This window comes from Felis catus, chromosome A2, assembly GCF_018350175.1.
Source record: "Felis catus isolate Fca126 chromosome A2, F.catus_Fca126_mat1.0, whole genome shotgun sequence".
In the NCBI taxonomy this organism is placed as follows: Eukaryota; Metazoa; Chordata; class Mammalia; order Carnivora; family Felidae; genus Felis; species Felis catus.
Genome location: NC_058369.1, coordinates 139,513,582 through 139,534,537, shown reverse-complemented (window position 1 = coordinate 139,534,537; position 20,956 = coordinate 139,513,582). Strand labels below are relative to the sequence as shown.

Below are 20,956 nucleotides of genomic sequence, written 5' to 3'. Positions count from 1 at the left end.
GTGATGGCACTTTCCCCCTGTTTTGTAACTGTTTTCTTGCCTGTATATCTCACTAGATCAAGAGCAGGAGCAAGTGTCACAAGGGCAGGACCTGGGTGTGATTTTTTGAAAAAATTCATGTTTGTATCAAACACAAAAGGCCTGGTATGTGGCAGGTGTTTGATAAATATTTGTTTTCTTTTTAAAATGAGGTATGACTGACATACAACATTATATTAATTTCAGGTATATGTCTTAATGATTTGATACCTGTATACATTGCAAAATAATCACCACAGTAAGTGGAGGTAACATCCCTCACCATACATAGTTATGAATTTTTTTTCTAATGACGAGAACTTTTAATATCTACTCTCTTAGCAACTTTCAAATATGCAGTACAGTATTATTAACTATAGTCACCATGTTGTAGATTATATCTCTATGCCTTATTTATTTTATAACTTGAAGTTAGTACATTTTGATCTTCTTCACCCATTTTGCCCACCCCCTACCCTCTGCCTCTGGCAATCATCAATCTATTCTCTGTATCTGTGATTTTTTTTTTTATTTCTTCATGTAAGTGATACCATATGGTATTTGTCTTTCTTTGTCTGACTTATTTCACTGAGTTATTTCTGGCTTACTTCACTTGCCATAATGCCCTTAAGGTCTATCCATGTTGTTGCAAATGGCAAGATTTGCCATTCTGTTTTATGGATGAACAATATTCCATTGAATATATATACTACATTTTCCCATCTATTCATCCATCAATGGACGCTTAACTTGTTTCCATATCTTAGCTACTGTAAATAATGCTGCAATGATCCTAAGAGTGCAGATATCTTTTTCAGTTAGTGTTTTCCTTTTCTGCAGATAGTCACAAATAAATGCCATATAATTTATCTCAAGGAATTGTTTCTACAGATAAACTTGAATGACTAATGTCTTATAGAACAGTGCACACACACACACACATAAACACACATACTTTTTTATCTCCCCGGTAGTGTGTTAACAGGAAACAGAATCAAATGTCTCCCCATTAAATAAGATTCTGGCTTCATAATTGATATTTCTATTTTGATCCTGGGTGATCCAGTGTAAGCCGTATCAATTCTTTTATGCAGTTGTGTAGGGGTAAGTCATACTTCAATGAAAATTATGTTGAAAATGGGTAATACTTATATATTTTTTAATTTAGAATAAAGCTATCCTAACAACTTAATGCTGATGTTTTATACTCCTTTATTATTCATTTGTAGAAGGCAAATTGCATACTTTTTCTTTCTCTAACGTGTTCTGTTTTCGCTCAGATGAGCTTTGCCGCATAAAAACACTTATGTCTTCCTGATGGCAGGTTCAAAGCGCAGCATTCACCCCAATCTTTCTCTTCTCCAAATGTACAAATGGTGCTGACTGAGACAACAGAAAATCAGAAGGAAGTCCTAGCGACTAACATCTTTTAAACTGTAGTGTGGGGGAGAAGAGGAAAAACAACACTCTGCAATCTCAAGATTTGTCAACTCTACTAGGTTTTTCCAGGGTCTCAAATTCTTCCTAGATATTCCTCCTTCAGAAATTGGCCCTGTTTCTCTAGGAATCCTGGGAAGTAAGAGGTTAGTATAGGAATAAGGTGGAGCAAATGACCAGCCTCCATCCTGTGGGAAAGTCAAAACTGTGCAAATCCCCCTTAAACAGCTAGAAGGTCCAGTAACAACTGTTTTCTGAATTCTTTGCTGGCTGATTTCTGGAAGTCAGAGAACTAGGATTGTAGAAGGTATGATATTGAACAAAACATACTCCCTGCTCTAGCTCACTGCTTCATGACAAGGTGGGTGGGAGGAACTGGGGTTGAAGAGCTATTGTTCTGGTGTGGCCTCTTCTCTAGTCCAGGGGCTTCAAGTGAGACAGATTTTTCCAAAGAATAGCATGAACAGCCTGAGCCGGAGCACTCCTTGTTAAGTGGTCTGGTTCTTTCAAAAGAAAAAGAGCACTTACGAAGTTTGTATGATGAGGTCTGCCTGTCCCTTCTGTTATGCTCTGTGCCCTCCTTCTTGGACCAAGTTTACACTTGTAAACGTTAATCTAGAGTTCCTGAGAACTTTTCTTCTTGCTCTCAAAATTAAGATTCTCCTTGAAACTTACCACGTGGCTTTGCCGCCCACTCTAAAGAATAATACACAGCCACTGTGCCAACCGTGCTCTGAACCCGTCCACATGGCCTTGTCAACTCAGACAAAAAGATGCAGGGACACTGAATTGCGTGGTAACGTCTAAGAGGACTCACCTTGAATTGTTTCTCTAGCTTCGTTTTGCCTGTTGGTCCAGGAATGAGGAGCGCATTGACATAGGCATGAATGTGGCTGTCTGGCACCTCAGTCTCTTTACTAAGTATGGCCTCAACCAAAGCATCATGAATGAAAACATACTGTTCCTGGCAAAACAGTGACAATGAGCAACATTACTTCAGGTTTTCTTTATGTACCTAAATACAAAAATAATTTTTTTCCCTGACAGACAAAAAAAGTTTTACACAATGGTGGGAATGGACCCACAAAAGATTGCTTACTCGTCCTGCGGGAAATCAGACGTAGGAGAGGAGGCAGTCAAGAGAGAACACGACTCTTCTCGTCCCTCCTGTTACTTCTGACGTACTGACATTTGTGGGAAGGAGGCAAAGCAATGCTCTCTCTGCCCTTCCTTCAAACCTGTGACCCTCCATATTTTGCATGAGGACTTTCCTGACGTTTATACTCCTCCTGGGTCTTCTTCTGCTGTCCGTTCCCATTCTCCTTTCAGCAGTCATATGTAACTTAGCACAATTTCATGTACGGTTTTGTCTTCTGTTTCCCGTATGCGACTCTTTCTTGGTCTAATCTGACTAGTGTGTCATTTCCTTCATGGACTGAAGTTTGGTTTAGTTTGATTTTTGCCCACAGGGCAATTTGCCTTTGATTGCTCTCGAGCTGCCATCCATAGTTTCCAATTTCAATTCATGTTTATTTCGAAACAGGGGAAAAGATACAGATATGCAGACTTTGTCCTGTGTCATGTAAACTATCTATGATAAACTATATGGACTTAAAAAAGGCTATCATTTGAGCAGAATTCATACTTTTAAAATATGAAAATAAAAAAATTACGACAATGCATGCATTTATTCACTCTATGCAGGAAAAACTTGAGGTGTTTGCTAGCAGGGATGGGCACTGCCTGATCCGCTTCTTTTCTTTCTTTTTTTTTTTTTTTAATCTTCTCCGCCATCAGCGTCATTCCAAAGATATTCCCTATTTGGTCACAAAACAGACAAAATGTACCTGGTCCACCTATGACATACAATGCCATTATCTGGTGTTATGGCTTGAATTGTGTCTCCCAAAAAGATATGTCGAAGCCCTGACCCCCCAGTACCTCAGAAGGTGACTGTATTTGTAAATAAGGTCATCGTAGATGTAATTAGTGAAGATGAGGTAGTGACTGTTGTTCTTCCAAGAAAAGGAAGTTTGGACACAGAGACAGAAAAGCCAGCCACGTGAAGATGGAGGTAGATATCGAAGTAAGGCTGCTTCATCCAAGCAACACACGGGCTACCAGAAACTCAGACAAGGGAAGATCCTCCCCTAGAAGTTCTGGAGGAAGCATGGCCCTGCGAACACCTTGACTCTGGGCTTTCATCCCCCAGAACTATGAGGCATTAAGGTTCTATTTTTTAAGCCAGCCAGTTGGTAGCACTTTAATATGGGAGCCCTATGAGACTCATCAACCTGGAAAAACAAGGTCAGGTCCATCCAACTTTAGCATTTTAGGGACATTTCCAACCCTTAGATAAATCAAAGTATCCCTTTTGGTGGGGGAGGGGGAGAGCAACAAGAACAGAAAGTATCCTTTTTTCTCATACCTCGGTTTGCACCAAATAATTTCTTTGTGAACGAATGTGTTTTAAGAAGCCGAATATGTTGACAGTTCCTTCCTGTTGAATTTGCTGCAACATACTGTCTAGCACAATGTATGTGCCTGTTCTTCCAACTCCAGCACTGAAGAGAGCACAAAAAAGAACCATTTCAATGTCAAGCGCGAAACATAATTTGAAGATAGGTCACTCCTGGCTGTCTTGCAAATTAAAATAATTTTCTTCCCCAAGCCACTGAGCCACATAATAAACAGTTCAGCAATCCAAAAGGGTAAACAGTTTAGTTGTTAAGCATGATGCTTCAAAGAACAAGTAGTTTACTTTTTATTTTTGGCCGTAGGTCGAACTGTAAAATAACCTATTTCTGTTGGAGATTATTTATTTATTTACTTAGAGATTTTTTTAATTTTCAATAATTATATTTATTCCTCATTTATATATTATACAATGAAAACATTATGTATCAGAGCATAGCAACTAGACATTTAATCTGAGAAAACTGAAAGCATCAGCTTCACCCAACCCTGAAAATAAAAGGTCTTGGGGTCTGTATTGCCAGGTAGACATGTTTGTAAAGGTTTTCATATTAATCAGAAAAAGAATTTGATAAGGCTTTCTGCTGAAAATACCATTTCAGCGAGATCGTGAGGACCTAAGCATAACTTCAGTCATTTCTAAAGGGCCATTATCTATGGACTTCTTCAAAGCCTCTACAGGAGGGACAGAATTCATAGGCAGGGATTCTTTTCAAACGCTGCGACAAGTAGAAAGAACTAGAGTGGAAAATTAGCACCTGCTCTGTACAATACCCTGGTCCTTCTCCATTTGCTAAGAAACAATCCCTGACCTTCAGAGCTCTTTTTCTTGCATTTTCCTGTTTCTCTCAGCTTATCATCAGGCTAACAGATGAAAAAACTCAAGATAAGTCTCTCAAACTTTGTCTGAGGGTAAGTCCTGAGATAGGTAATTAGAATGTGTCAGATAAGCTGTATATCAAAGGAAAACACTTGCTTCGGTAAGAGCACAGACACTGCTTTGAGAAAAACACCGTAGACAGAAATCAATTTGATTTGTGTGGTCATAAAGTTTGGCACAGATTCAGCACTCAGTAAATGTTAACTGTTAATTTTATTTTAACTGAAAAATATTAGATTCAAATCTCCGACATATTTTTTTCTCTTTCTTCAAAATACCATTCTTCCTATTCATCAACGTAGTCTTGGAAATAAAGTAATTGGGTAACGATGGGTTGATAATCCCTTGCTATGATATAATAGATAGAAATTGGGAAAATGAGAAAAAGAATTTTGATCCGAAATGATTTAATAGCAACATAAAAGTATTTTGCCAAATTCTTCGCCCTCTATGAGCTTTGGTTTCTCTAATATAAACCTGACATAATAACTCTACAATAGACTGCTAACTCCTAAGAACAGTGGTTATGTCTCAAGCACTTTTTTTTCAAGTTTATTTCTTTTTGGAGGGGGGGAGAAGATGAGTGGGGGAGGGGCAGAGAGATGGGAGACACAAGATCCGAAGCAGGCTCTGCACTGACAACAGTGAGCCCCATGCAGGGCTCGAACTCACGAACCGTGAGATCATGACCTGAGCCAAAGTCAGATGCTTAACTGACTGAGCCACCCAGGCGCCCCAAGTCTTAAGCACTCTTATCCCATGACATTATGTTGTAATAAACGTTTAATGACAAAACGCTGTTCCTCCTGCCTCACACATTTAATAAGTTAAAAGTCCAATTCAACAATCAAATAGAATAATAAACATCATAAAAATACCTGGTGCTTTGAAATATTTAGCAATCAGAATCTGAGTCTGGTGCACTCACTCCCCCGTGATCAATACTTTTGAAAACGGGCACGTAGTTTCATTCCCCTTACTTCGTGAAAGCGTTCCAATTCGGCAAAACCTTTGTTCCACGGCTTCCCTTTCTGTCAGCAGAAGCCATTCTGTGGGTTTAGAAATGCACCCCTGAGGCTCACCTGCAGTGGACAACAACAGGCCCCACCGCGTGGCGCTTGGCGTGGGACGCCTTTCTCACAAAGGCCAGCACTGGCAGCGAGTACTCTGGCACTCCCATGTCAGGCCACTGCGTGTAGTGGTACTGTGTCACCACACGCCCATTGGGTCTTCCTTTCTGGGAGCCCTGGAAGAGTTCAGACAGCTTGTAACAGGAACACACACGAATGTGCACGCAGAGAAACACACACATGCACACACATGGGTCCTTAACTATCAACTTGATTTTGGTGGTATATAAAGAGGCAAAAGAAAAATAATAATACATCGGCATTCGTGATGGTTAATTTTATGTGTTAACTTGGCTAGGTTATGGTAGTCAGTAGTTTGGTCAAACACCAGCCACACCAGATGTTCCTGTCAAGGTTTGTGTTTTTTTCCAAGACATTTTTTTTCAAGACTTTTAAAAAATAATCTCTACACCTATCATGGGGCTCGAACTCACAACCCCGAGAAAAAGACCTGTATACTCCGCTGACTGAGCCAGCCAGGTGCCTCCCCGTTGTCAAGGTATTTTTTAGGAGTGATTGACATTTAAATTAGTAGACTTCAAGTAAAGCAGATCGCAGTCCCTGATGTGAGTACACCCCATCCAATTAACTGAAGGCCTTAAGAACAAAGAATGAGGTTTCCTGAAGAAGGAGGAATTCTCCTTGAGACTAAAATATAAAAACTTTGTCTGAATTTCTGGCATGGAGTCTATTGCTTAAAAAGTCTCTCTCTTAATCTCTCTCTCTCTCTCACGCACACACACATTTTTCTGGAGAACCCTGATTAATGTATCACTGTTTTTTTCTTCCCCTAAAATTTTGATCTCCCCTATTTCTGGTTGCATGTGCAGGTATCACATGGGGAAGGAAGTTTCCCTTGTGCATCAAATCCACTGCAGCCACTGGCACCATGACCAATCTGGCTCCAAAGCCTTGGCTGGCATTTAGAGACTTAGCAGAAACCTTTGGGAATGAGGTGTGGTTATGATAAGAACTCTCAATGCCTTTAGTTATATTATACACAGAGAGAGTTTTAGCCTCCCCTGAGTTGTGCCATCCACGCACTTAAAAAAAGACCAGATGTATCACTCAATTGATGATGACCTTCATTTGTGGACTCACCTTTTTTATCTTTGTGTTTCTCACAGTAAAACTCCTCACAGTATAATAGGAAAGCATTTGCACACTCTTCTGAGTGACCAGAAAGCTCCCGTACTCTTCACTGCCATCGGCAGGCCAATACTGGTCACATTTTCTCTGCAAAAGAGAAAGTAAAAGGCTCAATATAAGTGTTACCCCTGAAATCTGGAGAGGTCTGGCACTGGGACAGGAACGGGCTTCCTGGTTCTTTCAAACATTTCCTTTTCTATGTGATGGGGGAGTAGTTTTGGAGGAGACCAGGGACAAAATTACAGAGCTGAGAAACTTGAGATGATCTGGTCCAAACTTCCCCCTTTGAGATGAAGAAATAGAGACCAGATGAACTGAGTCACTACAAAGTCGGGGTTAGAATCCAGCTCCTGTGAATTAAAATCTGTTTTGCTCTACATTGCTTTGCAATGAGCCCCAATTACTTTTTTTTTCACAGTATGAAGAATGCATTTAAGTAGCAGATAGCTTGATTTATAGTGAAACTTTAATTACAAATGTTAAACTCCCCGTTAGCCGTCAAACTTTAACTAGAGAGGAATCCTGATCAGTCTTCATAACCTCACCTGCTTCCTAATGCCGAGCCCATTAAAAGCAACTTAAAGCACTTCTGATTACCATTGTGGGGATGAGATCACAGATTACCTACATACCCTTCCTTTCTCCACGAGGTTTGTTATCATGACGATAACTTCCACGTTATGCTCCCATATCATTCTCCAGAAATCTTCAGCTGTGGATTTCAGTGGGCCTTGGGCAGCAATGTAAGCTTTTGGTCTGTTGTAACCCTGAAGAAACAAATTACAAACATTTTTTACTAAATTGCTCTTTTTATGCCATTTTATTGTGCAATATGTAAGTTTTTAAGGTCAGCATATTTTTTTCCTATAAGAGAAGAACCATAAAAAGTAATCGTGCAATGCTGGAAAACTCGATAGTACTAGCAAAAATAATAATCATTTACCTATGATCTTTGTTAAAAAATATAGAAAGTTCTTTGTGCCTTGGCACAGACACTATTCTCTGCACCTTTAGTCCAAGTACATTTAATCTAAATTAATCTAATCTATTTACTATGCTGGTCTTGAATTGTGTGTATACTGCTTTGAAATGCATATCGGGCATTGGGGCTCAGCTGTCTACAGCAGTCAGGAAGCCTCTGGTTGCCTCCCTACCCTCTCCTTGGCGGTACTAAGCAATGCTAATAACTAACAGCTATCCTTCGCTGAGCACCCACTGTTACCTGAGATGGTTTATGAACATGAACCTGCATCCTTAATCTGCATGCATAATGGAAGCGTCATCCTTGATCTGGAGATGAGGAGAAGCTCAGGGGCATTAAGTGGCTTTCCAAGCTTTCATGGCTACCCAGTGACAGGGCTGGGACTCAAAACCAGTTCGAACTCCAAAGCCCACATTGGATCTGCGGTACACATTGCCTCCTCCGGAAGCATGAAGTGCCGCCTCTAACAAAGACACCCTGTATTTTGGGGTGCTCACTTCTTTGAATTAACTGTTCCACACAGCATAAAGCCTGAAGGCATCTAGACTGCAAGGTCAGTGTCAGGAAAGTAACTGAGCTCCTTTGACATTCAACTGACCACAGTGAAAACCCAGTAAATCAGTCAGTGGTCTGCGGTCCCGGGAGATCGCTAATAAGCCCCACATAGCTGTGTATCCTGAGAAGTGCCAGAGATGATAAGGCTGATAACCAGCTTAGTAATCACATGTCTGCCTTTTAGCCAGATTACCTTCAGAACTTCTCAGTCAGGATTTATTGATCACCTGCTCCTTACACAATATGGTGCTAGGAACTGTGGGATATTCAAAATAAGCATTAGTCCTGACCCTCACAGTTAAGGAGTTATAAACCTATCCAAATGTGTATGTATATATGTGTACATGTACATATATATATATATACACACACACATATACATATATATACACACACATATACACATATATATACACACACATATACATGTATATACATATATATATACACATATACATGTACATACATATATATATATATATATATTCTACCTTGAACGTGCATTCCCAGCCTGAATTACCTCTCTCACCTATGAGAGAAAGCACGTATAGGGCTTGAACGTTATTCAATCTGAAATCCTTTAGCTGTGGGATGTCCTACTGCTGATTTGTATTGTTTATTACCTGTCAGATAACATGTATCGAGCACTAGTATAAGTACAGCACAGTGGTGTAATAAATTCATGGTCTAATATAATCTCCATAAACGTCCCAATGGAAGCATGCTTACATCAACATAATTGGCATTGATGTAATCAGTCAGTTTGCCATCTTTCTCAGCAAGTTGTGCAAGCTTAACCCTACTATGATCATCTGTAATAAAAAAAAAAGAAAATATTTCACTATAGCATGGATGAATTTTCAGCACAAAGGACATTTATGTTTACATAATGGTACATCAAATACAATTAAAATCAATGCAAATATAATTTACTTTCAGTAGGTTTTACGGATTACAGAGGTGACAAATATAACAAGCGCTTCTGCTTTCAACAAGGTTTCTAATGCAGATGATGAGAACAGATATATAGAAAGAATATGTTCAGGCGTCAAGCGTGGTGCAAAGTATGAGGGGGGCACTTGAAGACAGAGATTGTGTTAGTTTGGGATGATAATAAACGTTTTCATAATGGTTGGAATGCGACATTGGCATCTTAGATGGTTTCCAAAGATGGATCTTGGGGCTGTGAACAGATGACAGGGAGAGAAGAGTGTTGTGGTGTCTTAGAAAGCTAAGGAAGGAAGACAGCATGTGCACTCTGAACTGGAGGCTGGTGGAGGAAGAGAAGGTAGACAGAGAAGGAGAAGGGACTTAGGAAGTTTCTTTGAATGGTTAGAGCAAACAGCTCTTTCAAGGGGACAACCTCAAAGACCTGCTAGTGCACAGCCAGGCAGGAGAATGGCTGCCCGAGAACAGGGCGCATGGGTCCCACACTGTCTATTTAAAGGGGGTGAAAACTATGGTAACTTATACATGGTGTACTAAGGCAATTAAGATATGTTGAAATGAGGAGGTTGAGATTACCTTTGGATCTACAGGGAGATTATATGTACTTGGAGGAGCGATATAATAAGAAAGCAAAGTTTTACTAGCAGGAAAATGGGTAGTTTCACGGGGCAGAATTGATTTATTCTTTTCAAGGATGAAGAAGTGAATACATTCCAAACCATGACAATTAGAGAGACATCCTGATTGTAATGCTTCTGTGACAACAGCAGCTCACCAAGTGCAGGGAATGTCTTACAGAAATAGATATATGTGGCAATGGAGAGATGGGTTTGGTGCCAGGCTGACCTGGTGTTTTTGTTTTTTGTATTTTGGTTCTAATACTTTCAGAGGGGTATTACTGGGCAAATTTTCTGGGTTGTTTTTCTTCAAGTCTACAACAGTATCTACAAAAGTATTATTGTGCAGGATTATCTTAGGGATTAAATGAACTAATATATTTACAGAGCTAGGCATGAGGAAGGTATACAACAAATGTTAGTCTCCATCCCCTTCTTAATTACCTGGTAGGTGCTTTCTATTTAGCTTGTAGAGGGAATCATTTGATAACTTCACCCTCTCTAAGAAGCAACTGAGTTTTTATGTGCAGCCAGGAGGGTTGCTTTGGTTGAGGGGGACAAACATGAAGCAGAACGTGCTACTAAAACCTTCTAATAAAAATCTGTGTGAGCCCTGTAGGAAGGAAGCAGCATCTGTCCAAACTATTTAAGAAAATGTGATGATTAGGGGTGCCTGGGTGGTTCAGTCAGTTAAGCGTCCGACTTCAGCTCAGGTCATGATCTTACAGTTTGTGGGTTTGGGCCCCGCATCCGGCTCTGTGCTGATAGCTCGGAGCCTGGAGCCTGCTTCGGATTCTGTGTCTCCCTCTCTCTGCCCGTCCCACACTTGTGCTCTCCCTCTGTCACTCAAAAATAAAAAAAATGTAAAAAAAAATTTTAAGAAACTGTGATAATTAAATGTTAGTATCTAAAATATATAAAGAACTGACACAACTCAATCCTCCTCCCCCCAAAATGAATAATCCAATTAAAAATGGGCAGAAGACATGAATAGACATTTTTCCAAAGACACAGAGACCCATGAAAAGATGTTCAACATCACTCATCACCAGGGAAATGCAAATCAAAACTACCATGAGATATCACCTCACACCTGTCAGAATGGCTAAAATCAACAACACAAGAAACAACAGGTGTTGGCAAAATGTGGAGAGATGGGAACCCTTCTGTACTGTTGATGGGAATGCAAACTGGTGTGGCCACTATGGAAAACAGTATGGAGGTTCCTCAAAAAGTTAAAAATAGATGGGAATGCAAGCTGGTGCAGCCACTCTGGAAAACAGTATGGAGGTTCCTCAAAAAACTAAAAATAGAACTACTCTACGACGCAGCAATTGCACTACTAGGCATTTATCTATGTGATACAGGTGGCTGTTTCAAAGGGACACACGCACCCCCATGTTTATAGCAGCACTATCAATAATAGCCAAAGTATGGAAAGAGCCCAAATGTCCATCGATGGATGAATGGAAAAGGAGGTGTGGTATATATATACAATGAAGTTTTACTCAGCAATCAAAAAGAATGAGATCTTGCCATTTGCAACTACATGGAATTAGTCAGAGAAAGACAAAAATCATATGACTTCACTAATATGAGAACTTTAAGAGACAAAACAGATGAACATAAGGGAAGGGAAACAAAAATAATATAAAAATAGGGAAGGGGACAAAACAGAAGAGACTCATAAATATGGAGAACAAACTGAGGGTTACTGGAGGGGTTGTGGGAGGGGGGATGGGCTAAATGGGTAAGGGGCACTAAGGAATCTACTCCTGAAATCATTGTTGCACTATATGTTAACTAATTTAGATGTAAATTAAAAAAAATAAAAAATAAAACAAGTTAAAAAAAAGCATAAAAACAAGTTAAAAATAGAACTACCTTATGATCCAGCAAGAGCACTATTAGGTATTTACCCAAAGGATACAAAAACACTAATTCAAAGGGATACATGCACCCTGATGTTCAAGGCAGCATTATCTACTATAGTCAAATTATGGAAACAACCGAAGTGTCCACTGACTGATGAATGGATAAAGAAGGTATGATATATATACCATATATATATGCTGCCTTGAACATCAGGGTGCATGTATCCCTTTGAATTAGTGTTTTTGTGTGTATGTATATACACACACACACAGATATATATATATATATATATATATATACATATATATATATATACACATTACACATACATATACATACACACACACACACAGGAATATTACTCAGCCATAAAAAAAGAATGAAATCTTGCCATTTGCAATGACACGGACAGACATAAAGTATTATGCTGAGTGAAATAAGTCAGTCAGAGAAAGGCAAATACCATATGATTTCACTCATATGTGAATGTAAGAAACACAACAAAATGTGAATGTAAGAAACACAACAAAGGAGCAAAGGGAGAGAAAGAGAGAGAGAGAGAGACAAACCAAGAAACAGATTCTTAACTACAGAGAACAAACTGATGGTTACCAGAGGGGAGGTGAGCGGGTGGGGGGGGGGGGGGATGGGTGAAACAGGTGATGGGGATTAAGGAGAGCACTTGTGATGAGCACCAGGTGTTGTCTGCAAGTGTCGAATCACTCTATTGTACACCTGAAACTAATATTATGCTGTATGTTAACTAACTGGGATGTATATAAAAACTTCTTTAAAAGGGAAGTACGGTTTCATTGGCTTCCAGAAACTAGAAAAGAACTGGAATTTAAATAATCAAGCTGGTGTTCATAGGATTCAGGGAGACCCACTGAATATAAAAGGAAGGAGAAAAGGTATAATTTTCAGGGGATGGGATGTGGATGGATTTCAAGAGATGGAGGGGGAATATAAAGAAAATAAAAGGGAACATATGTAAACATGAGGTGCTATAAGAAGATAGAAGGAAGACTGTAATTTCATAGGAAAAATAGGTAAATTTGCATTAAACAAAAGAGACAGCTGGTCATTGAGGAAAAAAAGAAAGAACAGAAAAGGAAATAAAGGGAAAGAAGGAATAAAAACAATCCAACTAGGGGCCCCTGGTGGTTCAGTTGGTTAAAATGTCCAAATTTGGCTCAGGTCATGATCTCGCAGTTCGTGAGTTCAAGACCTGCGTCGGGCCCTGTGCTGACAGCTCAGAGCCTGGAGTCTGTTTTGGATTCTGTGTCTCCCTCTCTCTCTGCCCCTCCCCTACTAGCGTGTGCGCTCTCTCTGTCTCTCTCAAAAATAAATAAAACGTTAAAAAAAAAAAAAAAAAGAAACCAACTAGCCCTTTGTAGGACCCTGGGACGAATAGCAAGAAAGGGAGGAAAAGGGTAGAAGGAAAAATAAAATCTAAAGAAAATCTCATTTGATTAGTAAACTCACATAGAAAGAAACAGATCTGAAGTGAAAATAGGAACAGGAAATATAAATAATGACAGACACTGTAAGAACAGATTTATAGCCCATCATGTCTGAAGAAAGGCCTGGATTAAAATTTCAGTTTGTTTTGTTTAAAAGAAACATATCATTGGGGTGCCTGGGTGGCTTAGTCGGTTAAGCGTCTGACTCTTGACTTCAGCTCAGGTCATGATCTCACGGTTCTTGAGTCTGAGCCCCACATCGGGCTCTGTGCTGCCCGTGCGCAGCCTGCTTGGGATTCTGTCTCCCTCTCTCTGCCCTTCCCCTGCTTGTGCTCTCTCTCTCTCTCGAAATAAATAAAAATAAACTTAAAATAAAGAAACCTATCACTAATTGCAGAATGTATTTTAGTCAGAGCAGTAGAATGCTACGTACTGTCTAACAGAAGTCTTACTGCCTGATGCCAAAGCCCCTGACACAGCTCTGCTGAGGTCTGCCGTCAGACTGCCGGACAGCGCTGAGTAGCACGAGAGTGACCATGATAATGTCAGGGCTGCATTAAGGAGATACTTACAGGCTACGATATTTATGTAGCGGTTCTTGTGCTTGTTGTCTGGGTGATTGGAGCTGTCTGCTGTGATACCTAAGTCCGCAGTACAGCCCTGCACCTCCTGAAAGAAAGTTATGTATAACATTTTAACACATATCCTTTCAAACAAAGTGCCTTCAAAATATAATGTAGAGGACAAAACAAATTAGTCTATCCCCCCCCAATTTGTTTTACATGTTATAACTATTTCTTGGCTAAAAGAAATGCAGTGAAATAATGCCTTACCTGGTAAAACTCTTTCAGTGTCTAATGAGGGAATGAATGCCAAAAAAGTAAAGAAATCAAATTCCACAGCACACGACAAATGAGAAAAAAAAGCGTTCATATTAGGTTTACAATGGAAAACTATGATCATGCAATAAATACATTTGTCAAATAGCAACAAAACAGAATGTTTCAAACAGTTGCATGCAAATAGAAACTTCTAACAGTTTGGAACCTTAAAATTATGTAAAAGGAAAAAATAACACTTTTAAAACGGTACGGTGGTATAATAATATGATGAATATAAAAAATGCAGATGAGAAAAACCATATATTTGATGGCACATTTTGTTGGATTAGTCAGATTTGCTAATATCCAAATAACATTTTATTTGACCACGATAGCACTATTTGAAACTCTGAATTAGTGACACACACATATATATATTTTTTATTTATTTAGGGTAATTTTAAAGAGTAAATATCTTCCTATTTGGTGGTCTGTAACAGATTTAGGGTTGCCAGAACATTACAAGTTCTTCTAAATTTTTTTTATCACACATATTATATCATTTTGATTTTGATAGCATTACTTTCTACATATTTAATGAGTAGACTTCTTTTTAATTTAAACTTCCACGGGTACAGAATAATTATTTCTGCCAATTATCTTTTAAAATGAATTAAAATCCTTTTCAGAGATGTTTTCTATCTAAATACATTAGGTAGGAATTTATAATAATTTAGCATTAAGATAATAAGATAAAACCTTTATAATTTTTGAGAAAGTATATAGCCCAAATGTGAATCTGACTCCTCAGCAAATGGCCCAGCCTCTGTCCAGATAACCCTTTAAGGCCTCTTCTACAGTAAGTACAGCAAGCCCTTCTCACTCTAGATTTACAAACAATTTCATGTTATGAACACTTAAAAGGCATAGTATTACCAGTTGTTAAACTAATTATTAAGTTAATGAAACGTTTTCTTGAATCAGACTGTGAGATAAGAGCAATGGAATTAAGAATACACTTTTGAGTAAAAATGTGAGGCTATTTTATTAATTTAATTATGAGCTGCTTCATAATATTGAAAATTATTTTATGGTTGTAAAAACTATGAATCTGCCTTTATGCATATGTTAGCAGCAAGTTTTATTATAAGTTATCTACTTTTCCTCGTGATTTTTAAAATTTGGAAAATTAGATCCTTGACCCAGTCTCCCTCTTTCAATTGCAATTTTGTTTCTGAGCCTGATAGTTTCTGTGAGTTAAGAAGGCACCACCCACCCTCTAACCTCTATTACAGTAAGAAAAAATAATTTGATGTTTTAAATACGTAATTCTTTATATTATTCCACTTTACTTGGTCATTACCTCACCGCTATTTCAGTGTAGCTATGACTTAGATTTCTTTTAAAATGAAATGAATTGGCTTCTATTATCTTTAATTTAGTGAAAATATATCACATTTCACTTCTATTTCCTTTGATTTCTTAAAGCTTTCTAACCTACGGCATTTTCCTTCCCTAAATATATCTTGGTTGATGTGACTCCTGGGAAGCAGTTGCGGGGTGCAAGGGGAGAGTGGGAGGTCCATAGAGCATTTCCGGGTTGAGGGGGAGACAGAAAAGCAAGGTGACACTTCTTAGAAGGGAGGGGCCAGAGGGAAGGCTGAAGATCCCTTGCTTTCTGGAACGGAAAATGTAGGTAGGCCACGGAGGCGCCTACGTGGTTCCATCTGTTAAGCATCTGACTCTTGCTTTCGGCCCAGGTCATGATCTCACAGTTTGTGGGTTCAAGCCCCAAGTCAAGCTCTGTGCAGATAGTGCAGAGCCTGTTTGGGATACTCTCCCTGCCCTTTCCTCTCTCTCTTTCTCTCAAAATAAATAAATAAACTTAAAAAAATTTTTTTAAAGTATGTATATATGTTTTAAAATCACGGACCTACGTTTGAAACCCAGCACTGGTATTTTTAGAAATTAATTACTTAAACTGAAGCATAATTAACATGTAATGCTATATTATTTTCAGGCGTACAGTACAAGGATTCAACAATTCTACACATTACTTGGTGCTCATCACGGTGAGTGGTCTAGCCCTGCTAGTTATGACTTGTTAATTAACTTCTGTGGAAGTTGATTTCATCAGTAGTATGAATAGAAATAAAAACAAATAACTTCTAGAGCTGGGTGAAGACTAAATATAAAAGCATGTAGTACAAGGACTGGCATTATTAAGGAGTGCTGCATAATGGTAACTTTTATTTTTTTGTGGTTGTCATTGTTAACTCTGGGCTCACAGTACCCTGTTTTGAAAAATCTGCTTAACTGAAGGTTCAGTGCGCCATGGTAAATTTGCAGCAAATTTCTCTGCCACTTCTAAATATGAGTATTTTACGGAACATTGCTAGAAAAATTTTTACTGATTATGCAGTTCAAATGTCTTTTAGAAATGCATATTTTCTTAAGAAGATGGGACCTTACCTTGTATAATATTTATTACTTGTATTATACCTTGTAAATGAAATGCTTCTGTACTTACAATGGTGGAAAACTAAGAGTTTATAAGTACTTTGCTTGAAAATCATGAAATTTAGTAGTTTAGTATAATTTATATAATTTAGGAAATTAAAAAGAATCAGTGTTACTAATTCAGATTAAAAGAAGGATACTGGAATTCTGTACTTTATGGGAGAAAATTAAAAATGTTTTTTTTCTACTAGTATGACTTGGTTTTTAAAATGGAAAACCAATTTTCTAAATTATATGGTAATCATAACACATCTCTTAAACACATAAGTGATTATGGAACTAGTATTCTTTCTAGAAGTGAAAATAGTTTCAATGTTTTTAGGTCAAGAAATAGCCTACTGCTATTAAATTTACTTTTTTTGTATTATTTCAAATAAGTTTATTAAAATCATACCTCAAATTCTTCAGTAAACCCACTACTTGCATGTAAGTCTGCAACATGCTTTGGAAAGTGCTTTATTGGAATCGCTCCAACATCATCTAAGCAAATAAAAAACAATTTGTTTGGAAAAGATAATTCAACAGAAAGGAATATGCCTCTCACTTACAAAGATTTATAAAATGCCTTCTTCTAAAGCAACTTCAAAGTTCAAGCATTCCTACAATCCCGAGTGAATCTCAGCATCCAATGAAACATTAAGCAATGGTTACCAAGTTTCTCTGTATTTACTATCAAAACTTGCATTATATAATTCTGATTTGATCATGAATCTCTTTTCCTTTCATACTCTAAAGAAACAAGAATTTTTAATGTTAAATGATAAATTCCACCAAAGCCTCACATCTTATCAATGGACTGCATCTTTTTATGGATAACATTCTTTAACATGAGTAGAAGTTGCATTTACATTTAATACATTAACACGAATGTGAGTTCTGGGTAAAAAAAAAATGCAGAAATAATATATTTTCAATTTTACCAAGAACTAAACATAATATGTGGTGTAATTTCAATTTAACATAGTTTAATGTTTTACAGTTATATAGTCAGATGTTTCCATTCAAAAACATTTTTTATTTTTCTCTACAAATAATAGAAAACATTGACATGCAGACTATTCATTAAGGATAACGTCAAAAACCTCTGGGACTTTTAATATGTAAAATTTCAGGAATTCTTACTTAAAAATATGCTATGTAAACAATGTCATTGGATCTGTTAATTAATTGTGAAGGGGCCAAATTATTTTAACTGGCTCTGTTTTTTCTCTTTCCCTCCTCTGGAAAGACTTTCTTAGATTAAACATATCACTAGTTCACAGTATGCGATTTCACAAGTGATTTCTCTGACAAGGAAACATCAAACACATTTCTCTAGAAACACTTATTTACATCAACAGATGTTCAGCATCTAGGCCCTTTAATATTTTTAAGCTTCAGTTACCAAGAATTTGTTGATTTTTTAAAAAAGTAGAATCCATCTGTTCTCTCCCTTCCGTGAGTGTACCTGAATACTAAAACTGAATTAGCCAGTTAAGCTTAAGAAACACTAGACAAAGGTGCAACTCTGCCTTCACATCTACGGAAGGATCTTGCCTGGAAGTAGCTTTTATAATTAGACAAGAAAACAGAAATAGCTTGTCACATCTAAATCATCAGTTCTTCTGGTAAAGGTCCTTCAAACCCATAGATATTATCCTGCACACCTAACCTCTTTTCATAAACTGACTACTTTTTATTTACAGTTGTGTATTTTGGTTAGTTCTTTCACAGACTGGTCTGCAAGTGAGTGAGACCAACATATCCAATTTCTGATCGTACATGAAAAGGTGCTTATTTGGGTGATCTGGAGCACAGGTGAAATGAGGAAGTGCCCTTGATCACAACCCTTCTGAGAAGTAGAACAAGAGATTCTGGGTTTCCTGGACAAGGTCCTGATTTGGGATTATTTACTGCTAATAATAAATTACACTGGACTTTGGATATTTCGGATAATATCATGCTAATGTGCTCCCCACATGCTGGGGGAGTCTGTAGAAGAGGTATGTTTGAAAGTGAAGTGAATCAAAATGCAACAGATAACAGAGAGCTGTCAATCTCACAACTCTTAATATGCTGATGAGAAACTGTGCTGTACTCAAATAACTGTACAGAATTTTAACAGACAATAACCCAGAAATAAGACAGAAATAAGACAGTGATGGCTAAAGACTCAGAGTGGACAAAAGACGGGAAAGAGCCAAACACTTCTAATTCCTATGCCTGCTGAGAATTACACAGAAATTGCTTCTCTTTGTTTTGTTTTTTATGTTTTTTAAATCACGAGATTTCAGAAAATGACATCTTGTGGAACTTGGGCCTCTAACAATAACCTAAAGAGTATCAATTTGAAAGGAGGTCTCTGTAAAATAGCCACGTTGTCAATTTTTCCCCTTCTATTTTGGTTTGGTGGTTTTCTGTGTCTTTATTTCTTCCTCTATCCTTCAGGGGCTTCTTCCAAAGTTCACATTTTTCTAGGCAATTCCTTTATTGTTACTGCTTTTCATTCTGAAATGTTATGAAATGTTAATTAAATAAGTGTCTGTGATCTTACAGTGTGAACTCCAGGGTCAATGGACGTCTCAGTCAAAATGACCCTGGCTAATTCTTGAGTATTGTTAACCAGGTAAGTTCTGCTAAAAATAGTCGATATTTCCCCAGGTACTCAAACTGTTTGACATTGTGGCTTTAAGTATTTCAGGCAATTACACATTTCTTTGTGCGCTCATGTTTTCCTTCTACCCCACCATTTTACAGTTTTTTTCTAACATAATTAAGGGAGATTTTCTCACATAATTTCAGATGATCAGAAGGAAACGAAACTTTATCCTTACTTTTGTTATCCTGTCCTATTCACCCTTACTGCATTGCTTTATCCTGACTTTTGTTGTTCAGGTTTCCATTTAAGTAATGGAAACGACGAAGGTCAGCCTTATTCTTAAATAATCTTTTATTGCTATGTTCATGTTAACATTATATCTGAACAGTCTTGAGTTATCTTGCCATATGGTCTACCTGGCTAAGAACGTCCAAAATTAATGAGAACAAGGCAGAAACCTGGGTGCCTGACACCCGGCTGTAATAAATACTTTGGGCAACTCAGAAGTATCACTCGTCTACGTTAGAGCCATTTACAAAGCACTGCAACAGGGACAAACCTTCCAGCATATGCTTTCCATTCAACATCTACCAGCTACTTATGGTCACACCTTAAGCTATTACCTGAAGTTGGAAAGACAGGTGTTGGAGGTGTGGATATTACTCGAGGGGAGGTACTGTCCTCTAAATAAAAGTGTGCGGTCTGAAAGCATTTCCTGGAAAGAAAAGAAAGCAATTTATGTACTAGCTGCCATACGACAACTTCTGAGCTAAAACTGCTTGAAAATTACGACAGAAATCTCCAGAATTAAAACATAAATGGGAATCTGTATCTTACAAAACACAAAGCATTAAAGAATTGTATGGCCTCCAAGTTTATCTCAGTTTTACATGTGCCAGATGCATACGAGTAAGTAGATACCAGACACACACTGAAAGCAGAGGTGGCATTTGCAGTCGTAGCTGGTACCCAACAGTATTTTGCTAGGATAAGGACACCTCATCACCCTGGTTACTCTCCCACTGTTGCTATATACCAGCAACAGGGGACTGGACCAGAGTGGAAGAGAAACCTGGCCCAGAGCTCTTTTCACTCCATCATTAAGTGACCACACCTTTCTGAGCAATTCAGCTGCTAGGAAAAGGTAGCCATGACTGTGGAAGTGAGATTTGACAGCGGTGATATTTTGATGGACAAGGAAGGCAGCTTTATACTGAGAGCATGAGAATGCAGTAATGACAGAACAAAGTGAGGAAATAATGAGCATGTAACCAAAAACAGGCGTGATTTTCTTTCCAACAGATGCTAGCCTTGTTGATGAGCGTTTTGAGAATGAATATATTTGGAATCAACGACAACTATGACCTACAATGTCACCTGAATCTATTTTCATTCAGATAATAAGAGTAACATCTGGTAAGAGCAGACCACAAACTATTGAGAAGAGCAAAGAACCAACTGCTGCTTTAAACTAATGCAAACCACACTTAATTAAAAAAATTTAGATA

General features: G+C 38.0%; 1 protein-coding gene across 5 annotated transcripts in view; it reads right to left on the bottom strand.

Moving 5' to 3' along the window:
- The window catches only part of PTPRZ1 (protein tyrosine phosphatase receptor type Z1), a 186,839-nt gene that overhangs the window by 13,108 nt on the left and 152,775 nt on the right, over window positions 1-20,956 (bottom strand). For 3 of the 5 annotated variants that reach the window (XM_023250521.2, XM_023250523.2, XM_045052659.1), the window contains 10 exons: window positions 20,072-20,163; window positions 17,265-17,350; window positions 14,363-14,383; window positions 14,102-14,198; window positions 9,356-9,438; window positions 7,722-7,856; window positions 7,042-7,176; window positions 5,893-6,056; window positions 3,884-4,019; window positions 2,273-2,419 (listed from right to left, as the gene is read on the bottom strand). In XM_023250521.2, coding sequence (XP_023106289.2) covers window positions 2,273-2,419; window positions 3,884-4,019; window positions 5,893-6,056; window positions 7,042-7,176; window positions 7,722-7,856; window positions 9,356-9,438; window positions 14,102-14,198; window positions 14,363-14,383; window positions 17,265-17,350; window positions 20,072-20,163 — 1,096 coding nt within the window. The remainder of the gene's footprint in view (window positions 1-2,272; window positions 2,420-3,883; window positions 4,020-5,892; window positions 6,057-7,041; window positions 7,177-7,721; window positions 7,857-9,355; window positions 9,439-14,101; window positions 14,199-14,362; window positions 14,384-17,264; window positions 17,351-20,071; window positions 20,164-20,956) is intronic. The other 2 variants (XM_023250522.2, XM_045052660.1) reach the window with 1 other exon arrangement.